Raw genomic sequence first — 20,360 nt, 5'->3', positions numbered from 1 at the left:
ATCAAAATAAACCTTATTTATTCTTTATGTGTGAGGCTACAGATCGATGAAAATACAGACCGAACAACTTTAACTAGTTATGATATACCGAATGAATGTTATAGTTAAAGGAAATTTTATGTTGACGACCGGTCTGGCCTAGCGTGTAGTGCCTGCTAAGCCGCGGTCCCGGGTTCGAATCCTGGTAAGGGCATTTATTTGTGTTCCTGAGTCATGGATGTTTTCTATGTATATTATATATATCGTATCGTATCGTATTATTATATGTATCGTTGTCTGAATACCCACAACACAAGCCTTCTTGAGCTTACCGTGGGACTTGGTCAATCTGTGTAAGAACGTCCTATAATATCTATCTATCTATCTATCTATCTATCTATCTATCTATCTATCTATCTATCTATCTATCTATCTATCTACCTATCTATCTATCTATCTATCTATCTATCTATCTATCTATCTATCTATCTATCTATCTATCTATCTATATATCTATCTATCTATCTATCTATCTATCTATCAGACACTGACATTCCACACATACCGTGCAGGAAAGTTATTCTCTAGCATAGTCGACGTGACCCTTTGCTCGGATAGCCTACTTGCAAGAACCATGGAGTGGAGGGTGGACACCCGAGACGCGGGATTATCCGACCATAGATTGATTACTTTTAAAATAAAGGCCCAAGAAAAGGAAGACACACTGAGAAGGCACACACCGAGAAAGTATTGCACCTCAAAAGCAAACTGGAAGGCGTTCGAAGAAAACCTTGTGCAGGAACTCGACAAGGCCAACATCACTGCCGAGACTATCAATAGGGCAAATGAACATAAAGAGATAGAAGAAATCACTCAGCGGCTCAATGGGGTCATAGATAAGGCGGCAAAAGCCAGCATCCCTGCAAATAAGACAGAAACGAGAGCACGGAATACCGCCTGGTGGAACCAAGACTTGGAAAATCTAAAAAAGAAAGTTAAAACCACCAGGAGGAAAATACACTCGGCCAACCCAACACGAAGGTTAATTGTGTACGAAGAATACGTCAAGATGCGAGAGGAGTACAAAAGAGCAATAGAGAGAGCAATCACAGAGAGCTGGAAGGTGTTCTGCAATAGGCAGGAAGGGGAGGATGTCTGGAAGACCACGTACAGAATCCTTAAAAAATGTGATGGAGAAGGAACAGCCATGGGAGAGTGTCTCTTAAAATCCCCAAGCGATAACACCATACTTACCCCAACGCAGTCGGCACAACTCCTGGTGGAAACTTTCTATCCAAATGTATGGTATATCGTGTCGGTAGTTGGGTTTTCGACACCTACCTTCAGTCAGTCTGTAATTATAGATTAAACTGTAAACCGTGCTTCGTGTTTCAATATCGTTCGTAGCCTAAATACCACAATTTGGCGACGATTTAGTAATTCACGCGTGTGTTTAGTGTTTCGTGGACATAGGTAAAAAAAGGAAATACGATAAGAAGCAATAATGGCGAGTCACGGGAACATGTTTGGTGGCAGTCTCACTTTCGATCATCGCACACAAGAATGGGCGATTTTTAAGAGTCGTTTGGGCCAATTTTGCACGGCAAATGATATAACTGAGGAATCAGATAAATCTGGGACCAAACGAAAGGCTATCTTGTTGACGGCGTTGGCGGAAGATACCTACCGCGTTGCGAGAAGTTTGTTGTTCCCGACGGTGCTCGATAATGTTGAGTATAAGGCGCTTATAAAACAGTTTGACGCCCATTTCGAATCAAAAAAAAGTTCATTTGCAGAGCGTTATAAGTTTTATAAAGCGGAGCAACGCGCCGGGGAAGAATTAGCCGAATGGGCAACGCGAGTGCGTAATTTGGCCGTGCGGCCAGGCGCCAGCGGCGGCGGCGCGTCGTCGAGATCTGCGGTGGTGTTGGACGCTCGGTGTGAAGTGTGTGGTTATAAAAGTCATTCGAAAGATCAGTGTCGGTTTATAAATTTCACGTGCACTAAGTGTAAAGTCAAAGGCCATTTGAAGCGTACGTATGTGTACGGGTAAGGCGAAATACAGGAGCAACCATTTCCTGACCGCGGATGACGACGACACCATCACAGGTAGTGTCAATCTTTTTAATATAAAATGCACTAATGAGAAACCTATGTTTGAAACGGTGTCCATAGCGGGCGAAAACATTCTATGTGAGATAGATACCGGTAGTGCCATTTCAATTCTTCCGTACTCGGTGTACAAGAATGTTTTCGCTGCGTACGAGTTGCAGCCGTGTTTAGATGTTTTTAATTGCTATAATGCCTTAGCTTATTCCAAAAGGATGCCTAAATTTACCAGTGATTTACGAAGGCCGCACTAAGCAAATTAAATTGTTTGTCATGGTAACTAAATCTAAGAAACCTGTGTTATTAGGCCGGAATTTCATATGTGCGTTTGATTTGGAATTACGTAGCACTTATTGCAATAGTTTACAAAGTTTAGAATTGGGAGAAAAATTTAAAAACAAATATGCCAAATTATTTTCAGACGAATTAGGAGAATTTAATAAATATAAAATATCCTTAAAAATAAAACCCGACAGTACATTAAAATTTTTTAAACCTCGCCCGGTGCCGTTGGCTCTCAAACCAAAAGTAGAAGCGGAGTTGCAGCGATTAGTGGAGTTAGGTATATTGGAAAAAATTGATCATTCCGACATAGCTACTCCTATCGTCCCCGTGTTACGGCCCGATGGCAACATACGCATTTGTGGCGACTTTTCGGTCACACTTAATAAAATTTTGTACCTAGATAATTATCCTTTGCCGAGAATAGAGGATTTATTTGCGAGGCTGCACGGGGGAGAGGAGTTCTCTAAACTGGACTTATCGCGCGCGTACTCTCAGTTGGTCCTGGACGAGTCAAAACATTTAACGTGTATTAACACTCATAAAGGATTATATTGCTATAATAGGCTAGTGTTTGGTTTGTCCAACGCTCCGTTTATATTTCAGCGGACTATGGAACAGTTGTTATCGGGAATAGAAGGCACGTGCATTTTTCTTGATGACGTCCTTGGGAGCGGGTGCATTTGGATTTGTTCTCATGGCAAGCGAAAAATTTCTTGGTTGCGGTTGACGCTCACTCAAAATGGGTAGAGTGCTTTTATTTGACAGTTACAAATACTACTTCAATTATAGATAAATTAGGTGAAGTTTTTAGTAGGTACGGTTTAGTGCGAACCTTAGTTACTGATAACGCGACAAATTTTTGTTCAAGTCAATTTGAAGAATACTGTAAGATAAACGGTATACAACATATCACCATCGCGCCATATCATCCAGCATCAAATGGACAGGCTGAAAACACGGTTAAAACAGTAAAACGGGCCGTGAAAATAATAATGCAACAATGTAATAGTCAGCAAGAAATAACACGAAGGCTTAATAAATTTTTGTTCGACTATAGGAACTCAGTGCATTGCACGACCGGTTTCGCACCCGCCCAATTGATGCTGGGTCGCATGCTGCGCTGCCGGCTCGACCTGCTGCGCACGTCGCCGCCCGCAGCCAGCGATGGCTTCGATGCCACGGTGTCGTCCTCATCCGCGCCGCTGAACCCGCTAACTAATGTGTGCGCGAAACAGATCTTACACAGTAAACATTATGGTGGAGCACGCAACTGTAAATTTAACATAAATGATATCGTATTAGTGAAACACATATTTTCCAATGGCAATAAGCATGAGTGGCGAAAAGGGACTATTACTAAGAAACTGGGCTCTAGAATGTTTGAAGTTTTTATACCGGACTTAAATGTAACTTTAAAAAAACACATCGATCAGCTGTTGACATACAGAGGCACACAGCTTGCGGTTGACGTGGATGACTTGATCCTGTACGGAGAGGGAGATGACTTGATTAATGATGACTCCGTGGTCGAGGAACTCAACGAAAACGATTCTTTCTGTTCGCTCCCTGATGATGGCCCACCTGCATCCTCACAGAACCCTGCAGAAATGGAGGAAAGTGCTCAAGCTGACAGTGACGAGGCTATCGATGGCCACCGTGAGGGCCAGGTACCCCGAGCAGAAGGGGATGATGAGCCATGCGTCGCGCCCGCGGGGGCCGCTCCGTCCGAACCCGTACCCGCTCCACCTGAACCTGACGGTGGACGGCTCGTGCGATCTACTAGAAATAAGAACGCTATTTATAAGACTTAGCATGTTACTATTTTTGGATTGTTGTTATTTTCGTATCTATTGGTGGAGGGATTATGGTATATCGTGTCGGTAGTTGGGTTTTCGATACCTACCTTCAGTCAGTCTGTAATTATAGATTAAACTGTTAACCGTGAGCTCCGTGTTTCAATATCGTTCCTAGCCTAAATACCACAAAATGATAACCCCACGCAGGATGACCAGGAGCACAAGGAAATCAGAAATGAAGCAGAAGTAGTCAGGGAACAAGTTTCGATATGGGCAATAGCGGAAGAATTTACCCCCTTCACAAGAAATGAGTTGATAACGGTCATTAACGGAATGAATCCGAAGAAGGCACCAGGGGAGGACGGTATTACGGCTGATATCGCCCAAGAAATAGCCAAATCCACACCACTACTGCTTAACCTGTACAATAAATGTCTCCGAGCGTTGTATTTCCCAGAAGCTTGGAAAAGGGCCTACATCAGAGTCATCCCAAAGCCAGGCAAAGAAGCTTATGACACGCCCAAGGCACACAGACCCATAGGACTACTCCCAGTGTTAGGAAAGATCCTGGAAAAAATGATAGTGAGACGACTGACATGGGAGATCCAGAATGGGAAAGGAATGAATCCTAGGCAGTACGGGTTTGTGCCCCAAAGGAGTACAGAGGATGCACTCTACGACACCCTTACATTCGTCCAAAACGGACTCAAGAAGAAACAGCTGGTGCCCCTTGTATCCCTGGACATAGAAGGGGCGTTTGACTCCGCATGGTGGCCTGCGATAATCGTGCAACTCAGGAGAAAGAAGGTCAGCAATTACACTATGGGTATACTGTGTAGTTATCTTAAAGATCGGGGAGTGAAGCTGGGTTATCTGGGAGAGGAAGTCCAGAAAGAAACGGGAAGAGGCTGCATCCAGGGATCCATAGGAGGACCGACACTGTGGAATCTCCAGCTAGACCCACTCCTGGAGGAGGCAGAACAAAGAGGGAAAGAAATCCAAGCCTTTGAAGACGATATTCTGGTGATGGCAAGCGCTGACACGACTGAGGAACTGGAGGCTCTAAAACTCGTAGAGAAATGGGGTCACTCTAATAAGATGAAATTTGCGCCACACAAAACTCAGGCCATGCTGATTACTAAAAAACTAAAATATGACGAACCAAAACTCATTCTTCAAGGCACCACGCTCAAATTACTAGAGGAAATAAAAATGCTAGGCCTCACCATCGATAGAAATCTCAGTTTCAAGCCCCATCTTGAAAGAGTGGCAGTAAAGGCACTTGGGCTTTACAAGAGAGTGTCGCGCATGGCTAAAGCTCAATGGGGACTAAACCCAGAAATACTTAGGACCATATACATCTCAGTGGTTGAACCAACAATTCTGTATGCGGCAGGAGCATGGGGGGAGATCTGGCGTAGAGTGCACGCAAGGAACAGGCTGCATCAGCTGACGAGGGCGTTCGCTATAAGGATAGCGAAAGCGCATAGGACCGTGTCTCTGGTGTCGGCCGCCTTTCTGGCAGGGATAATCCCACTAGACCTGAGGTTAAAGGAGCAAAGAGACCTCTACGAGGTAAAGAGAGGCAAAGAACTAGAGACCCTCCCGGACCGATCTCTGCAAAAACGCATACATCCCGCACAGCTCCCACACCCTTCGAAGCGCAGCCGCATCGACTACGGGTATATAAACCGACTTCAAGACTTGGAGCAAGTGGAGGAGGGAGTGCTCGAGTGCTACACAGACGGAAGCAAAATCGAGGGAAAAGTCGGAAGCGGCGTGGTCTGTTATATAGAGAACAAAGAGGTTGCGGCGACGGGCTCAGGTTGGATGACTGCTGCTCTGTGTTTCAGGCTGAACTGATGGCAGTACACCGGGCTACTGAAATTATAAACAAGCGAAAAATGCAAAAAGCCTATATATTTTGTGATTCAAGAGCAGCACTGCAGGCCATCTCGGATCCGGAGTCGCTGAACCCCATTGCGGCAGAAGTCAGAGCTAAACTGGACGCCGCCCGAGACAGAGGAAAATCCATCACCCTCATGTGGATAAAAGCCCATGTGGGGATGCCGGGAAATGAAAGGGCGGATGAACTGGCGAAAAACGCAGCTTTGAGAGACAAGCGGGCTCCACAATTTGATAGTTTCCCCTGTCCTTCGCTAAACGAACCATCAGGGACGACACGCTGGTAAGATGGCAGCGACTATACTCTACCGCGGAGGCCGGATCCGGAACCAGGCTCTTCTTTGAGGACGTAAAAAGAGCGAAGAGGATCCTCAGCCAAATGGACGCTGACAACATAAGGTCACAGATTCTTACGGGACATGGTGGGGTTAGGCAATACCTCTATAGGTTTAAGTTGGCCCCCTCCCCGTGCTGTGTTTGTGACAACACTGAGGTAGAAACAATTACACACATCATAACGCAGTGTCCCAGATTCGATTATCTCAGGTTGGAATGCGAGCACAGAATGGGAAGGACCTTTAGCGCAGCTAGTTTTGGAGAACTGATCGGGAGCGACGACACCCGACCGGTGTTCTGGAATTTCTGTAGGAGGGTTATGCGAGGGGCGGCGATAGCTAACGGGGCAAAATTACCCTGCTAAGGTAGTGTGTAGACTGAGCTTGTAGATGGTAGTAGTCTAGTCGTTGTGGTATTACTGTACAGTAGTAACGGAGCGAGTAGGTGCGTGGAATAACGAATCTTTTGCTTTACAGAAAATGGTGTGCAGCAATTGTGAGCCAGAGTTCAGGGAGCTGGGGAGATTGATCATAGTGGTGATGGCGTCGCAGCAGGCGGAGCTTGACGCTATGAGACGCCGGAACCAAGAGCAGCAGAATCTCATATATAGACTGCTCAACCCAGCAATCCTAACGGAGCGATCCCCAAGCACGCCTACGCCGAGAGAAGAACGGATGGAGGAGCTGGTCGAGGGAGACCGTGGCCCGGGGACCCCGCGGGACGGAAGCCCACACCTTGATGAGACCGAGCAGCAGATCGCGCTGCCCCCGGGCCCGGCTCTGTCTCCGCGGGAGGGTCTCCAGCGGGGTACCCCGACCATCGAAAGGCTGCCCTCTGATGGGTCCCCTGGCTCCTCCCCTTCGTCCTCGTCCTCGTCCACATCTACGTCATCCGACCGGAGCATGCCGGCACCGCTACCGTCGGACCCAGGTGGAAAAGGCGACCCGGATGATCAGAGCCCCACGCACCAGGACCCTCTTCCCAGGGAGAAGAGGTATCCCAGACCGAGGCTCAACGGATCGAGGCACCACAGAGTGGCTGCGACGGGGGGGAGGAGGAGCACGAGGAGCCCTACGAGGACTCGGGAAGCTCGTGGGCCCCCTCCCCGGGGCCCGGGAGAAGTCCCGGGTCCGAGTCGGACGCCACGGCGTCAGCCGCGGGGGATACTCCGCGGACCAGGAGGTGGAGAGAGAAGGAGCTTCTGGCCCGCGGACCCCCCATCGTGGGTGTCCCCAAAACTGAGGAGGGACGTGTTCAACAGTGTGTGTTCTGTGGATACTCCTCGGTATCGAGGAATATCCACAGACACCTTAACCGAATGCACAAAGGGGGACTGGGAGCCCGCGAGAGTAAAAACATTTTCACATACTATGGATTCTTTAGGACCCCAGTCCCCCGCCGGTTCTGCCCACCGAAGTACGTCCCCCCGAGGGCGATTTTGAATAAAATTAGTAGATTAAACATGGTGTGGCTGGGTATTGACAGCCTCGACGGCAACCACAATTAGTGGAGGATCGAGGCTGTCACTACCTGCGAACTCTTCCAATTTAGAATAAAAAAAAAAAAAAAAAAAAAAAAAAAAAAAAAAAAAAAAAGAATATATTTAATTTAGTTTGGAAAATTTTACATTGTTGGTTAAGTTGATAACGGATAAGTGTGAAAAATTTTTCTTTTATATCTGTTTGTATGTAGTTTAAGTTCTAAAAATTTTTGTATTTGATGATCAACGCAAAATTGATTTGGAATTGTTAAATCTTGGTTAGGTTAGATAATGAACAAGTGTTGTAGATCCTTAAATAAGAAATGATATTAAGTTTTAGTTGCATTCGCATCAATAAAAAAGATGTAATAAACATATACCTAGTATGTAATTATGTATAGTATAGAGTTTCACCACCTGCTTTTCTCCCGTGGCCTACTAAATTGCATGGAGTAAATTTATGAATTTATTGATGAATTCGCCATTCACTTTTGTAGCTCACTGTGCATTATGTCATAGTTTACAGCGTGTTAGAGGTATAACATTACCTAATGACATGTTTTTATAACCGCAGGAGGGTTTGTCATGTAACCGACCTAATCGTTCCAACATCCCTGATCCAGTGCAAACATTGAGTGATCCCGTGGATTAGGGTTGTCACTCTAAAGTGTATTTACATATTTAAAAATACTTTAAGCGGGTTACTCGCGTATTAAGTCGATATAACGCTAGACATGTTTCGATCCATTTCCGAGGATCTTTTTCAAGAGTAGCTACCCCCTAGGAGGGGTATGCAGAACACATGAAATTGTTCTAGTTTCAGTGTCACTTATAGCAATGAACGAGTTGAATGATAACGAAAATTGTGATATTTCAGTGACATTATGTTGTTGGCCCATCTTCCAGAACACAATTGAACCCATGTCCCACAGTGGACTTCTACGACACCCACAGGAGGCAGGGGTGGTAAAATTATTAGCCCGTCACCAAGTAAATAAGTAGGTAAATAAAATCTGAAAGGTGTCAACCCTAAAGCCCTACGGGAACCCTTGTCAGATGCTTCGACGGGGGAGCTAACTGCCTAGCGAAGCAAGATTAGGGCGGAACAAGTGAGCATGTTCACTTGCATAAATAATTGTGACGTTTTAATCGATTGGTATCACTTTGTTAGTTGTAAGTTCAATAAGTCGACAATACGTGAAAACGGCAGTATTGATTGTTAGCCTAACATAAACATTATATGTAGATATCTTAATCTATACCTTTAAACGAGCAATTCTTGTATATTTATTTATTTTTTCCGAGATCGTCGGATATATACCGGACTATGTAAAACCGCTCTAACGATTTCGCTGAAATTTGGTTTGTGGGGGTTTTCGGGGGTGAAAAATCGATCTAGCGTAGCCTTAGATCCCGGAAAACGCGAATTTTGGAGTTTTAATGCGTTTTTCTTTCGCGTAATATAGTCGTCGCCAGTCAGCTAAAAAAGAAATTTTGTACACTTATCGTATGTCTTATTCTTATTGTATTAAAATTAAATTAAATTAATATTGGGGACATCTTACACAGATTAACTTAGCCCTAAACTAAGCAAAACTTGTACTATGGGTGCTAAGCGACGATATGCATACTTAAATAAATAAATACATACTTATGTACATAGAAAACATCCCATCTGTGCTCATCACACAAATAAATGCCCTTACCGGGATTCGAAGCAATAGACCGCGGCTTAGCAGGCAGGGTCACTACCGACTGAGCCAGACCGGTCGTCAATTGTGAGGCCTGTTGTATTGTATGGATCTGAATGCTAGGAAACGAAGGTGGAAGATGAAAGGAGAGAGCAGGAGAGGTTATTTTTACATTTTATTTCTTATATTACATAAATCATTTTATAGTATACCAAATAGAACAGAGGTTCAAAATCTTTCCTGAATTAATTCAGATTTATAGAACAATCAGTTCTGACGTTTTTTGCCCCGGATGCGTAAAAACGCTCCTCCTGAGATTTTCCCTTGAAAATAAAGAGGAATATAAAAAAAGATTGTAATTTTTCGTTCACTTATTGTCATTTAACAATTTATCCCAATTTTTGTTATATCGGTTTTGAGCGGTGATCGAGTGGTCCGGAATCGTGGAATCAATAAAAATAATTTCAATCAACCCACGGAGTGGATAGAATTATGCGATATCCGCTGATATTTCTTGTGGTGAAAGTTATAAGATTTTTGAAGCATTTACAATAAATTGGGTACCGTTTAAGACTGGTAACAATTAGCCAAAAAACTAAACGGCCCGACACAGATTATTTCATTGTTATTCAAATTCTCAAATTTCGTTCCGATTTATTAAGTTTTGAAGGAGGAAACAGTCGAGAGCGGAATGATTGACCCTGATTTTAAAGTTTTTTTGCAATATCTTTTAACTGACTTGTTCTTAATGGACAATTTTTTTTCGATAAATCTAGTTAATAACACTATTATATTAAACTAGAATTCCCAAATTGAAAGGGGGGCTCCTTTCTATTTTAGCATTTTCGCTCCTGTAGCGTCTTATCTAATCATGTCAATCGTGCGTGATTTTTCTCAAAACTTACAGAGTTGGGTTGTTTTCTGTCACAATGAACAATGCTACGTGAATTACGCGATGCTCTCATTTCAATTTTAAAATATTAAAATAATGCTCGAAAATTTCAATCCAATTTTCTTTTTTTTATGGGATAGTCTGATGGTAAGCGATCACCGCCGCCCATGGACACCCGAAACACCAGAGGTGTTGGAGGCGTGCGTTGCCGGCCTTTAAGATGGGTCTACGCTCTTTTCTTGAAGATTTGAATGTCGTATCGGTCCTTTGTTATATATTTGTGAGTGTGTTTAGTAAAACGCCCCACTTTCTCGCTTGCCACAAAAACGAGATGTGCTTGTATCTTTAATGACAAACTGACAATTGTCATGCCTTTTTGGACTGTAAGGTTTTTATTCTGCTGGATAAAAAAAACATTTTTGTTCAAGATCGTTTCGCTCTTCGCTTACCCCACAGCTAAAGAATTATTAAAGAATTTGAATGACTGCTTCCTTCAAATCAAATTCATCGGAAATCCCTCAAAATCCTCCAGGATTGGTTCTAAACTTATTGGGTGTTCAGAAGTAATGGATATTCGAACGCGTTGTCGTTCTTGAGTTCTGGAACATTCTGACTTTTCTAATATGTTATGGTTTTGATGGCGAATCATGAGACCAATATGAGCGTGCGCACAGGCCGTACAATTAGGCTGGTTTTAGCACATATCGGACACTGGCGATCAAATTTATGAAAGAGTCGCGTTCCTAGCACACCGTCTAAGCTCGTGTAGGTGAACGCGTACCATGCTTGTATGAGTGAGATTGACAGGCGGTAACTGTGAGGTAAACGAGAGCGGGTAGGCGGCACTTTCAACGGGGAGCGGGAATGGCTATACTGTACGATAACAGGCCTTTGCATCTATAACAGATGATTCAAGCAGCATCCTTGCGACACTTACGTTCGTGGCTGTATAGCCCAATTCGAGAGAGGATCCCTCGTCCGCACACACGACAGGTGTATGCTCCCCCAGATGGGCGGGGGTTAGAGGCCTGCTCGTGACGCCTCATGCGTTTATCATTCAAGGAGGAGAACCAGGCGTTGTCGTGCTTGGATTGACCGTCATGGACAACACGGCGCCACGTGGGTCGGTCTTCGGCCAGCCGCTGCCACTGGTTGCATGGAATATCAAATGTGACCATGTCACGCTTCACGCAATCTTTAAAGCGCAGCTTTGGCCGTCCGACCGGTCTCTTTGCATCTGCAACCTCTCCCAGCAGGATTTGACGTGGTAAACGAGTCTGCTCCATTCGATACACATGCCCGAGCCACCTCAGTCGCCTCTTCTTTAGTATGGCTGTGATACTAGGAAGCTGTGCCTCGGCTAGAACAGACTCGTTTGTCACGCGATCCTTCCATGTGATGCCCAGTATGCTCCGCACACAGCGCATGTGAAAGGAGTTCAGCCGGCGTTCTTGTACTGTACGATAGTACTCTTTATTATACTGTGGTTTTAGTGTCACGCGAGCCGCGCGACCAATTTATATGATTTTGATGTTGTCATTCGCGTGCCCGCTTTACTCTAAAACGCCTGAGCTTAATACATATTAGTCCGGTGCCTTGCGTTATCCCGTAATTATACCACGGCTTGTAGGAGCCTGTGGTCCGCTTTGACAACGAATCCTAAGATTTGGCGTAGACTCTAGTTTTGCGAAAGCGACTGCCATCTGACCTTCTAAACCAAACATATTATATTCATGAACCATGACGCTAAAAACGTTTTGCAAAACATTGACATGTGGATAAAGCAGTTTCTACTGTGTATAATAAAGAAGCGACGTTATAAGATTTTTTTAAATTAGCAATTAATTAGTTTTGTACGTAAAATATCCAAAGTATAATTCCGATTTTCAATACTTATAAAATCAAACCATAGAAAACTTGCCTAGATTTAACCTGGAGCTTGTGTGCGTAGCCGAATACACAAACGCTGTTCAGTTTTGCTCATCATTTTTCGGATATTTTTTCATGTTAACTGTGGCAACACTTTGTCACGGTTGAAATTCGAATATTAAAAAAAAACGGTTGCTCTGTCATGCAATTGACAGAGCCCGTACGCAATAGATTCGCGAACAGTCACCATTACCTTAGCCAGTCTCGCTATTTCTCGCAGTGAATCATTAAAAGCACCATCACCCGTAGTTTAATATCATTTCAATAAGTGTTGTGTATCGGAGAGCGCCAGGATCATCCGTGGAGAGAACGTCGAAGGTCTAAGTTGAAAGCTCGAAGGTAACGGTTTTACGCTTCCTCTAGCTTGCGACAAGGAGCTGAAATCACCGCTAGCGGGCCTACAGCGCGACCAACGACTCAGTCCTCACATTCCCGGACTGTAAGGTAAACTTCGCTTACACTTATTTCACACTTAGTCGTCTAACATCACATTTATCATCTTCACTCCATACCAACTTCCTTGCTGACTCGGCCCTAAATTCCACTCTATCGTTTTCCCCTTTTCGCCCCCATACAGTCCATTAATTGTCGAACATTTTGGCCTTCGACCCGCATACTTTGATAAAGCGCCTATGATTTGTCGTTTTCGTTTTAAATATTCGCTTTCTCAAATTTGTATTGTCATTTTTCGCACTTTAAAATTTAGGGTAGACTTGTTAAAATTTTGTGGGTAAGCAAGAAAGTTGGTCGGGTAATGGTGCTTTAACAAAAATCATTCACTCACTTTTCATTTTATTGGCAACAATTTTGTCAAGTGTCACCTGTCAGCTGACACCTGTCACTTCTGTCAGTGTCAATCAACCGACTTTGTGTTGTGATTTATTCTGTGAAGATTAGTTTTGTTGTAATTTTATATTAATATCGCCGTTTTTAGTGTAATTTAACGCCGTAATAATGACGAATAGCGAATAAGTCTGTCGGAACCGAGGTTGACACGGTGATGATTGCGCGTGACTATCAGGTAATGAGAATTGAATATTTGCAAATGTTGTCGGACTCCGAACTTGCGCTATGTGACGAAAGTGAGCTGTGTTCTATAGCGAAGAACTTCCATGAAGCGCAAATAAAGTTATTAAGTAGTGCTCCTCGGTCCGAACACAGGGAGATCTGCTCACATACCGCGATGTTCGATTCGAAAGTAAGGGCAGTACGGTCGAGGTTACAGAATAGGAAGCCTTGTGCTGGGACTTCGTCAGTCTCGGGCGTGCCGCAGCCGGTCTTGCCTAAGTTACCAAAACTGCAAATTAAAGCATTTGATGGGAAAATTGAAAATTGGGTAACATTTATGCAGTTGTTTAATTCTTTGGTGGACAAGCGGACTGACATTGCTCCGGTTGAAAAATTACATTATCTTTTGTCCAGTGTGCAAAACGTAGCTTATGACCTTATAAAGAATTATCCTGTCACTGATGACAACTATAAGGTAGCATATGAAGCGCTGTACAAGCAATATAATAAAACTAGATTAATTGCTACTACATACTATGAGAGGCTTGTACAGTGTGAGCCGGTGAAGGCATCTCGGGCTAGTGACCTGCAGCGGGTTTATAAAATAAAAAATAAAAAAAAATCATTTATTTCAGAAGACAGGTTCCATAATATGGTTAGTAGCTCTAAAACTTAATAACTATGTTAGACTAATTTAGTACAAATAAAATAAAATATTAACACAACACAAACAATAAACAATACTTTCACGGATCCCTCACGTGCAGATCCACGAACCGGCCAAGGACGGGCGAGTCCAGCCTGTCTGCTATCATCCGCAGGATGCTGTTGCCGCTCTCTCGCACACGTCTTATTACGGACGCCGACTTTTTGCGCATTATCGCATAAAAATCATCGACAGCGGCGTCCGCAAACATGCCCGACGCGCTACAATGGCGAGGGAGCCTCAACAATGCCCTGAATGCATTATTATACTGCACTCTAAGTGCACTGTACGCCCGCTGCGTAAAACCGACCCATAGACCACACGAGTAGAAGCTTTGGCAATAGGCTCTAAAAAGAGTAAGCTTTACAGGAACACTACAACGAGTAAATCTATGGGCCAGCATATTGCCACGAACGGACAGTGACCTTCGCTCACGTTCTATATCCCTGTCATCTTTAAGGTCCTCGGTTAGTATTATATTATATTATAGGGTTTTTGCTGAAAATTTGTCGATTTTGAAAGGTTTCAACTTACCGGACAAAAATTTCCTTCTTGTACAGCTACTGTGGTCGAAGCTTGATAGGAACACTAAAGAGCAATTCGAATTAGAACATAACTCTGATGACATTCCTGAGTTTAGTAAATTGCAGGATTTTATTGAAAAGCGACACCGTGCCTTAGACGCTGCAGTGGCATCGGGGTTTGTCGCTAGTGTTCCGCAGCCAAGTAGTAGCAAGCCATCTAATAAGCCAAAAGTAGCCTTGGTAGTCTCGGCTCCTAAGTGTGAGGTGTGTGGACAGGCCCACAGTCTTACATCCTGTCCAACCTTTTTGAGTTATGACCCCGCTTCTCGGTTTAAATGTGCAAAAGAGAATAAGTTGTGTATTCTGTGTCTGTCTGGGTCACATCCTATGAGGTCGTGCAAGTCGAAGCAGCGGTGTGAGCAATGTCGGTTCTCTCACCATACGCTGTTGCATTTTAATAGTGGTAAGGTGCCTGTACCCCCGGCAACGGATGTGGATGATTTGAAGCGTCCATCGAGCTCAACAAACCCTCTGGTGATGGTAGCCAATAATGTTGCCGCTTCATCTCTATTTTCGACTGCGAGAGTATTGGTGGAGAATGCCAGAGGGAATTTAGTTGAGGTAAGGGCCTTGCTTGACTGTGCCAGTGGTTGTAATTTCATAAGTGAGGCATGTGCACAGAGACTTGGTCTCCGGGCAGAATATGGGAACCATGCCATCACTGGTATCGGTGAACTTGTGTCGAAGCCTGGTGGTACATTGTCATGTACCATCACACCGAGCGTTGGGAAGGCTGATACTAGCCTCTCGTTTCAGGCTTATTTGCTGCCTAAAATTTGTCCTGAGATGCCGCCTGAACTTGTCGACCTGTCATCATGGCAACATATTAGGGGCTTAGAATTAGCTGACCCCTACTGGCACATTCCAGGACCTGTTGATCTATTGTTGAATGTCAATATTTTCGCTTCTTCGTTGCGCCCAGGTTTAATCCATGGGGCCCCGGGCCAGGCGACTGCCGTCAACACCGTTTTCGGGTGGATTCTGATGGGAGACGCAGGCGACTGTACTACGGACATTTGTCGTTCTCGGTTCCGTAACAACAGTTGTCAGCTGGTAGTGGGCAAGTTATCGCTTGACGACTCCATTAAGAGGTTCTGGGAGTTGGAAGATGTCAACTCTCCGAACACCGTCATTTTATCGAAGGAAGATCAGCTGTGCGAGGAATACTTTCTCGCTAATTTTCGTCGCACAGAAGAAGGTAGATTTGTCGTTCCTTTACCTTTTGCTGATACTTCTAATAAACCTATCTTCTCGGGCTCTCGAGCCATCGCTCTTAAGAGATTCTTGTCGTTGGAGCGGAAGTTATTAAGTAACTCCGACTTCTACCAGAACTATGTAGCTTTCATGAAGGACTACAAAAGCTGTCGCCACCTTGAGGAATGTGATCCTCCAAAGGTGGATTTGGGGGGGTTCTTTTACATACCCCAACATGGAGTGTTGAGGCCCTCGTCGACCAGCACTCCTCTTCGGGTAGTCTTCGACGCTAGTGCCAAGGACAGCCGGGGTGTCTCACTAAATGACGCGCTACTGCCAGGGCAGAAGCTGCAAAACAACATCTTCCACTTGCTCCTTCGTTTTCGGTGGCATAGTGTTGTCTTCACAGCAGATGTCAAGCAAATGTATAGGCAGATCTTAGTGTCTCCGGAAGATGCTGAATATCAGCGCATCCTGTGGCGTCCGTCTGTCAATGAGCCTATCCGGGACTATCGGCTGTTGACCGTTACTTACGGCGTGTCCTCAGCTCCCTACCAAGCTCTTCGGACAATAGCTCAACTGGCGAAAGAATCAGGAGAAGAATACCCTTCTGGCTCAGCAGTGCTAGACCGAGACATCTATGTCGACGACGTGGTGTCTGGAGCTCAGTCTGTCGAAGAAGCACGGAAGCTTCGATCGGAGCTGTCTACCATCTTAGCTTCTGGTGGCTTCCATCTACGGAAATGGACGTCCAACCACCAGGAGTTCTTCGAGGGTGTCCCCTCCTCAGACCTATATTCCGAGGACTTTCGGGAGTTCAACTCCATTGGGGACATCTCACTAAAAATTCTCGGCCTCTCGTGGTTACCCCAGACGGATGACTTCACCTTCAAAGTGTCTGTCGAGGATCGACGGTGCACTAAACGCACTATCCTCTCAGAGATCGCTCGAATCTTCGACCCTCTGGGCCTCCTCTCACCTGTGACGTTCTTCGCGAAGTACCTCATGCAGTTGCTCTGGGTCTCAGGTGTTTCATGGGATGATGATGCGCCAGAGAACCTTGCATCCGAATGGCAAGAATTCAAAGCGCAGCTTCCTTCGTTGAAATCGGTGTCTGTCCCGCGCCGTATGGTCAAGGATTTCGTCTCGCTCGAAGTCCACGGTTTCTGCGACGCCTCAGAGCGAGGGTATTGCGCGGTGGTCTATTTACGGACGTCAGGTGAGGATGGAACGCGATATGTTCAACTGGTCTGCAGCAAATCAAGAGTGGCACCTCTTCGTAAGCTGTCGATACCCCGTCTAGAGTTGCTGGCTGCGGTTCTACTTGCTGACTTGATAGCATCTGTTGCAGAGGCTCTGACGCCCCTCCACAAGATTTGTGAAATTTGTGCGTGGTCTGATTCCAGCGTTGCTTTGACGTGGATAAAGTCTTGCCCGTCCAGATGGCAAACTTTCGTGGCTAACCGCGTGAGTCACATTCAGGATATCATCCCTCCAGACTGTTGGCGGCACGTGAGGACTGGTGACAATCCTGCAGATTGTGGATCGCGAGGACTCTTGCCAGATGACCTGGTTCACCACAATAACTGGTGGCAGGGCCCATCTTGGCTAGGTTTGGATAAGGTTGACTGGCCTAAGTCCACGGTGGCAGTGGATCTGGACGTTCTACACGAAGAGCGCAAGGTCACTGTGCTCACTGTCTCAGTGAAAGAATCATGGACAGACAACCTGATGAATAAATTCTCGTCGCTAAGGACACTGCAACGTGTCCTTGCATACTGTCGCAGGTTCGCATATAACGCGAGGAATCAGAAGATGCCCAACAACTTGTTGAGCGGTCCCCTGACACCGCTAGAACTTAAACAGGCCCTCATGTTCCTCGTGTGCCATGTGCAAAAGCACCACTTTGCTTCGGAGATCGAGAAGGTGACAAGTCGTCTTCCGAACTCTCTCCCGAAGGCATTTAAAAAACTGTGCCCATTCCTAGATGACGCGGGTCTCTTGAGGGTGGGCGGACGCTTGTCGCGAGCCTCTCTCGAATTCGATGTTAAACATCCCCTTTTGCTACCTCGCGACAACCGTCTGACCTATCTCTTGATTGACGAATACCACAGGCGTTTCATGCATCCGGGCATCCAAACGCTCCATAATTTGCTGGCGCAGCATTTCTGGATCATGAGTCCTAAGCGGGCTATCTACGCCGTGGTCTCAAAGTGCATGAAATGCTTCCGGGTTCGCCCGCTGGGCGCTCCTGCGCCATTCATGGGAGACCTACCAGCTTATCGCATCACTCAACTGAAGGCTTTTTCGAGCTCAGCGGTCGACTTTGGTGGACCTTTCGATATCGCCCTTGGTCGTGGTCGCGGGAACAAGACGTACAAGGGTTACATCTGCGTCTTCGTTTGCACCGTGACAAAGGCGATACATACTGAGCTGGCTACGGAGTTGTCCTCAGACGCCTTTCTGGCTGCGCTCCGGCGTTTCGTCGCCCGTCGAGGTCGGTGCAGTCGGTTAGTCTCTGACCAAGGCAAAAACTTCGTCGGTGCGAGCAACATCCTCCAACGTCTCGTGGAGGATGCTGCCGCACGCGAAGCAATTCATTTCGAATTTAACCCGCCAGGGAGCCCACATTTCTCGGGACTCGCTGAAGCCGGGATCAAGGCGGTAAAGACACACCTCTCGCGCGTCATAGGGAACCAAAGGCTGACGTACGAGGAGTTTTCGACGGTCTTAACTCAGGTCGAGGCTTTGCTGAACTCAAGGCCACTCACTCCTCTCAGCTCCGACCCTAATGACTTTTCAGCCTTGACTCCGGGTCATTTCTTGACCACAGAACCCCTGTCGGTCGTGCCTGAGGAGGATCTGGCAGACGTCCGGGTTGGCCCTCTCCAACGCTGGAAGCTGCTGCAGAAAATGCACCAAGACTTCTGGAGCAAATGGTCTAAGGAGTACATGCATACTCTCCAACAGAGGATGAAGTGGCACGACAAAGAGTCTAACATCCAGGTCGGAGCACTCGTGCTCGTCATAAACGAGCAGACGAGCCCAATGAAATGGCCCCTGGGTCGCATCGTCGAGACACACCCCGGATCCGATGGAATCTGTCGTGTGGTTTCCGTGCGCACTGCCACAGGGTTGTACAAACGGCCTGTGGTCAAGCTGTGCCCATTGCCGGTGTAGCTGCTGCTCTAAAGCTGTTCAATTGTGTCGTCTATTTTCTCGTTTAATTTTAATGTTTTCGTATCCGTATCGTTTTCGCCATTCTTTTTTTATTTTATTTTTTTTCTCACACTACGTCAAAATACTAGTGTATTTTGGTGGGCGGAATGTTCAGTTTTGCTCATCATTTTTCGGATATTTTTTCATGTTAACTGTGGCAACACTTTGTCACGGTTGAAATTCGAATATTAAAAAAAAACGGTTGCTCTGTCATGCAATTGACAGAGCCCGTACGCAATAGATTCGCGAACAGTCACCATTACCTTAGCCAGTCTCGCTATTTCTCGCAGTGAATCATTAAAAGCACCATCACCCGTAGTTTAATATCATTTCAATAAGTGTTGTGTATCGGAGAGCGCCAGGATCATCCGTGGAGAGAACGTCGAATATCTAAGTTGAAAGCTCGAAGGTAACGGTTTTACGCTTCCTCTAGCTTGCGACAAGGAGCTGAAATCACCGCTAGCGGGCCTACAGCGCGACCAACGACTCAGTCCTCACATTCCCGGACTGTAAGGTAAACTTCGCTTACACTTATTTCACACTTAGTCGTCTAACATCACATTTATCATCTTCACTCCATACCAACTTCCTTGCTGACTCGGCCCTAAATTCCACTCTATCGTTTTCCCCTTTTCGCCCCCATACAGTCCATTAATTGTCGAACAAACGCTCAGGATAATATCTGTTTCGTAGCAATTATCTGTATCGCTCTTGCACATCGGCGCGACAGAGCTAGACTGTATTTCTGTCGGCGTCTGGCGTCGCAGAAATGCCATTCGGCTAGCAGACCTGATTCCCAGTGCCGAAACCGATTATCAAAACTCAAACAAATCCTTCAATCGGAGTTCTGCTCCTGGGCTTTTGATATTTGTGATAAAATCCATTGGCTCCATTTCGGTTGACATTTGCAATGATTCGTGAATAGTTAGGTTGATTCAAGTGTATTGAATGCTCAGGGCTTTATTATTTGGAAACAGGAGATAAACATTCGACTTTGCTAATGTTGCATTTTATCGGGGTTACTAGTTAAATTTATTTAGCTTTTGCCCGCGGCGTCGCTAGCGTTAGAAAGAGACAAAAAGTAGCCTATGTCACTCTCCATCCCTTCAACTATCTCCACTTAAAACATCAAGTCAATTCGTCGCTCCGTTTTGCCGTTAAAGACGGACAAACAAACAGACACACACTTTCCCATTTATAATATTAGTATGGATTTTTAAATACGTTTGTGTTTTGTCACATGCTTG

At 45.4% G+C, this 20,360-nt stretch overlaps 1 protein-coding gene across 1 annotated transcript; it reads left to right on the top strand.

Annotated features, from left to right (window-relative positions):
* Positions 1–6,889: 6,889 nt before the first annotated feature.
* Positions 6,890–19,074, top strand: LOC125235788. The gene is made up of 2 exons (XM_048142374.1): positions 6,890–7,759; positions 15,322–19,074. Exons 1-2 carry the CDS (start codon positions 6,890–6,892, stop codon positions 19,072–19,074), a joined length of 4,623 nt encoding a protein of 1,540 aa, XP_047998331.1.
* The last annotated feature ends 1,286 nt before the right edge of the window (positions 19,075–20,360 follow it).

Source organism: Leguminivora glycinivorella, chromosome 18, assembly GCF_023078275.1.
Source record: "Leguminivora glycinivorella isolate SPB_JAAS2020 chromosome 18, LegGlyc_1.1, whole genome shotgun sequence".
In the NCBI taxonomy this organism is placed as follows: domain Eukaryota; kingdom Metazoa; phylum Arthropoda; class Insecta; order Lepidoptera; family Tortricidae; genus Leguminivora; species Leguminivora glycinivorella.
Note: the sequence above shows the minus strand (reverse complement) of the source record. Positions and strands in the feature narration are given on the sequence as shown.

Bases quoted from the DNA above. Each gene is read 5' to 3' on its own strand.
- LOC125235788 (XM_048142374.1), top strand. From the start codon at position 6,890: ATGGTGTGCAGCAATTGTGAGCCAGAGTTCAGGGAGCTGGGGAGATTG. The intron at 7,760-15,321 runs GTAAAAACATTT...GCATGTGCACAG, and splicing joins GGGACTGGGAGCCCGCGAGA to AGACTTGGTCTCCGGGCAGA.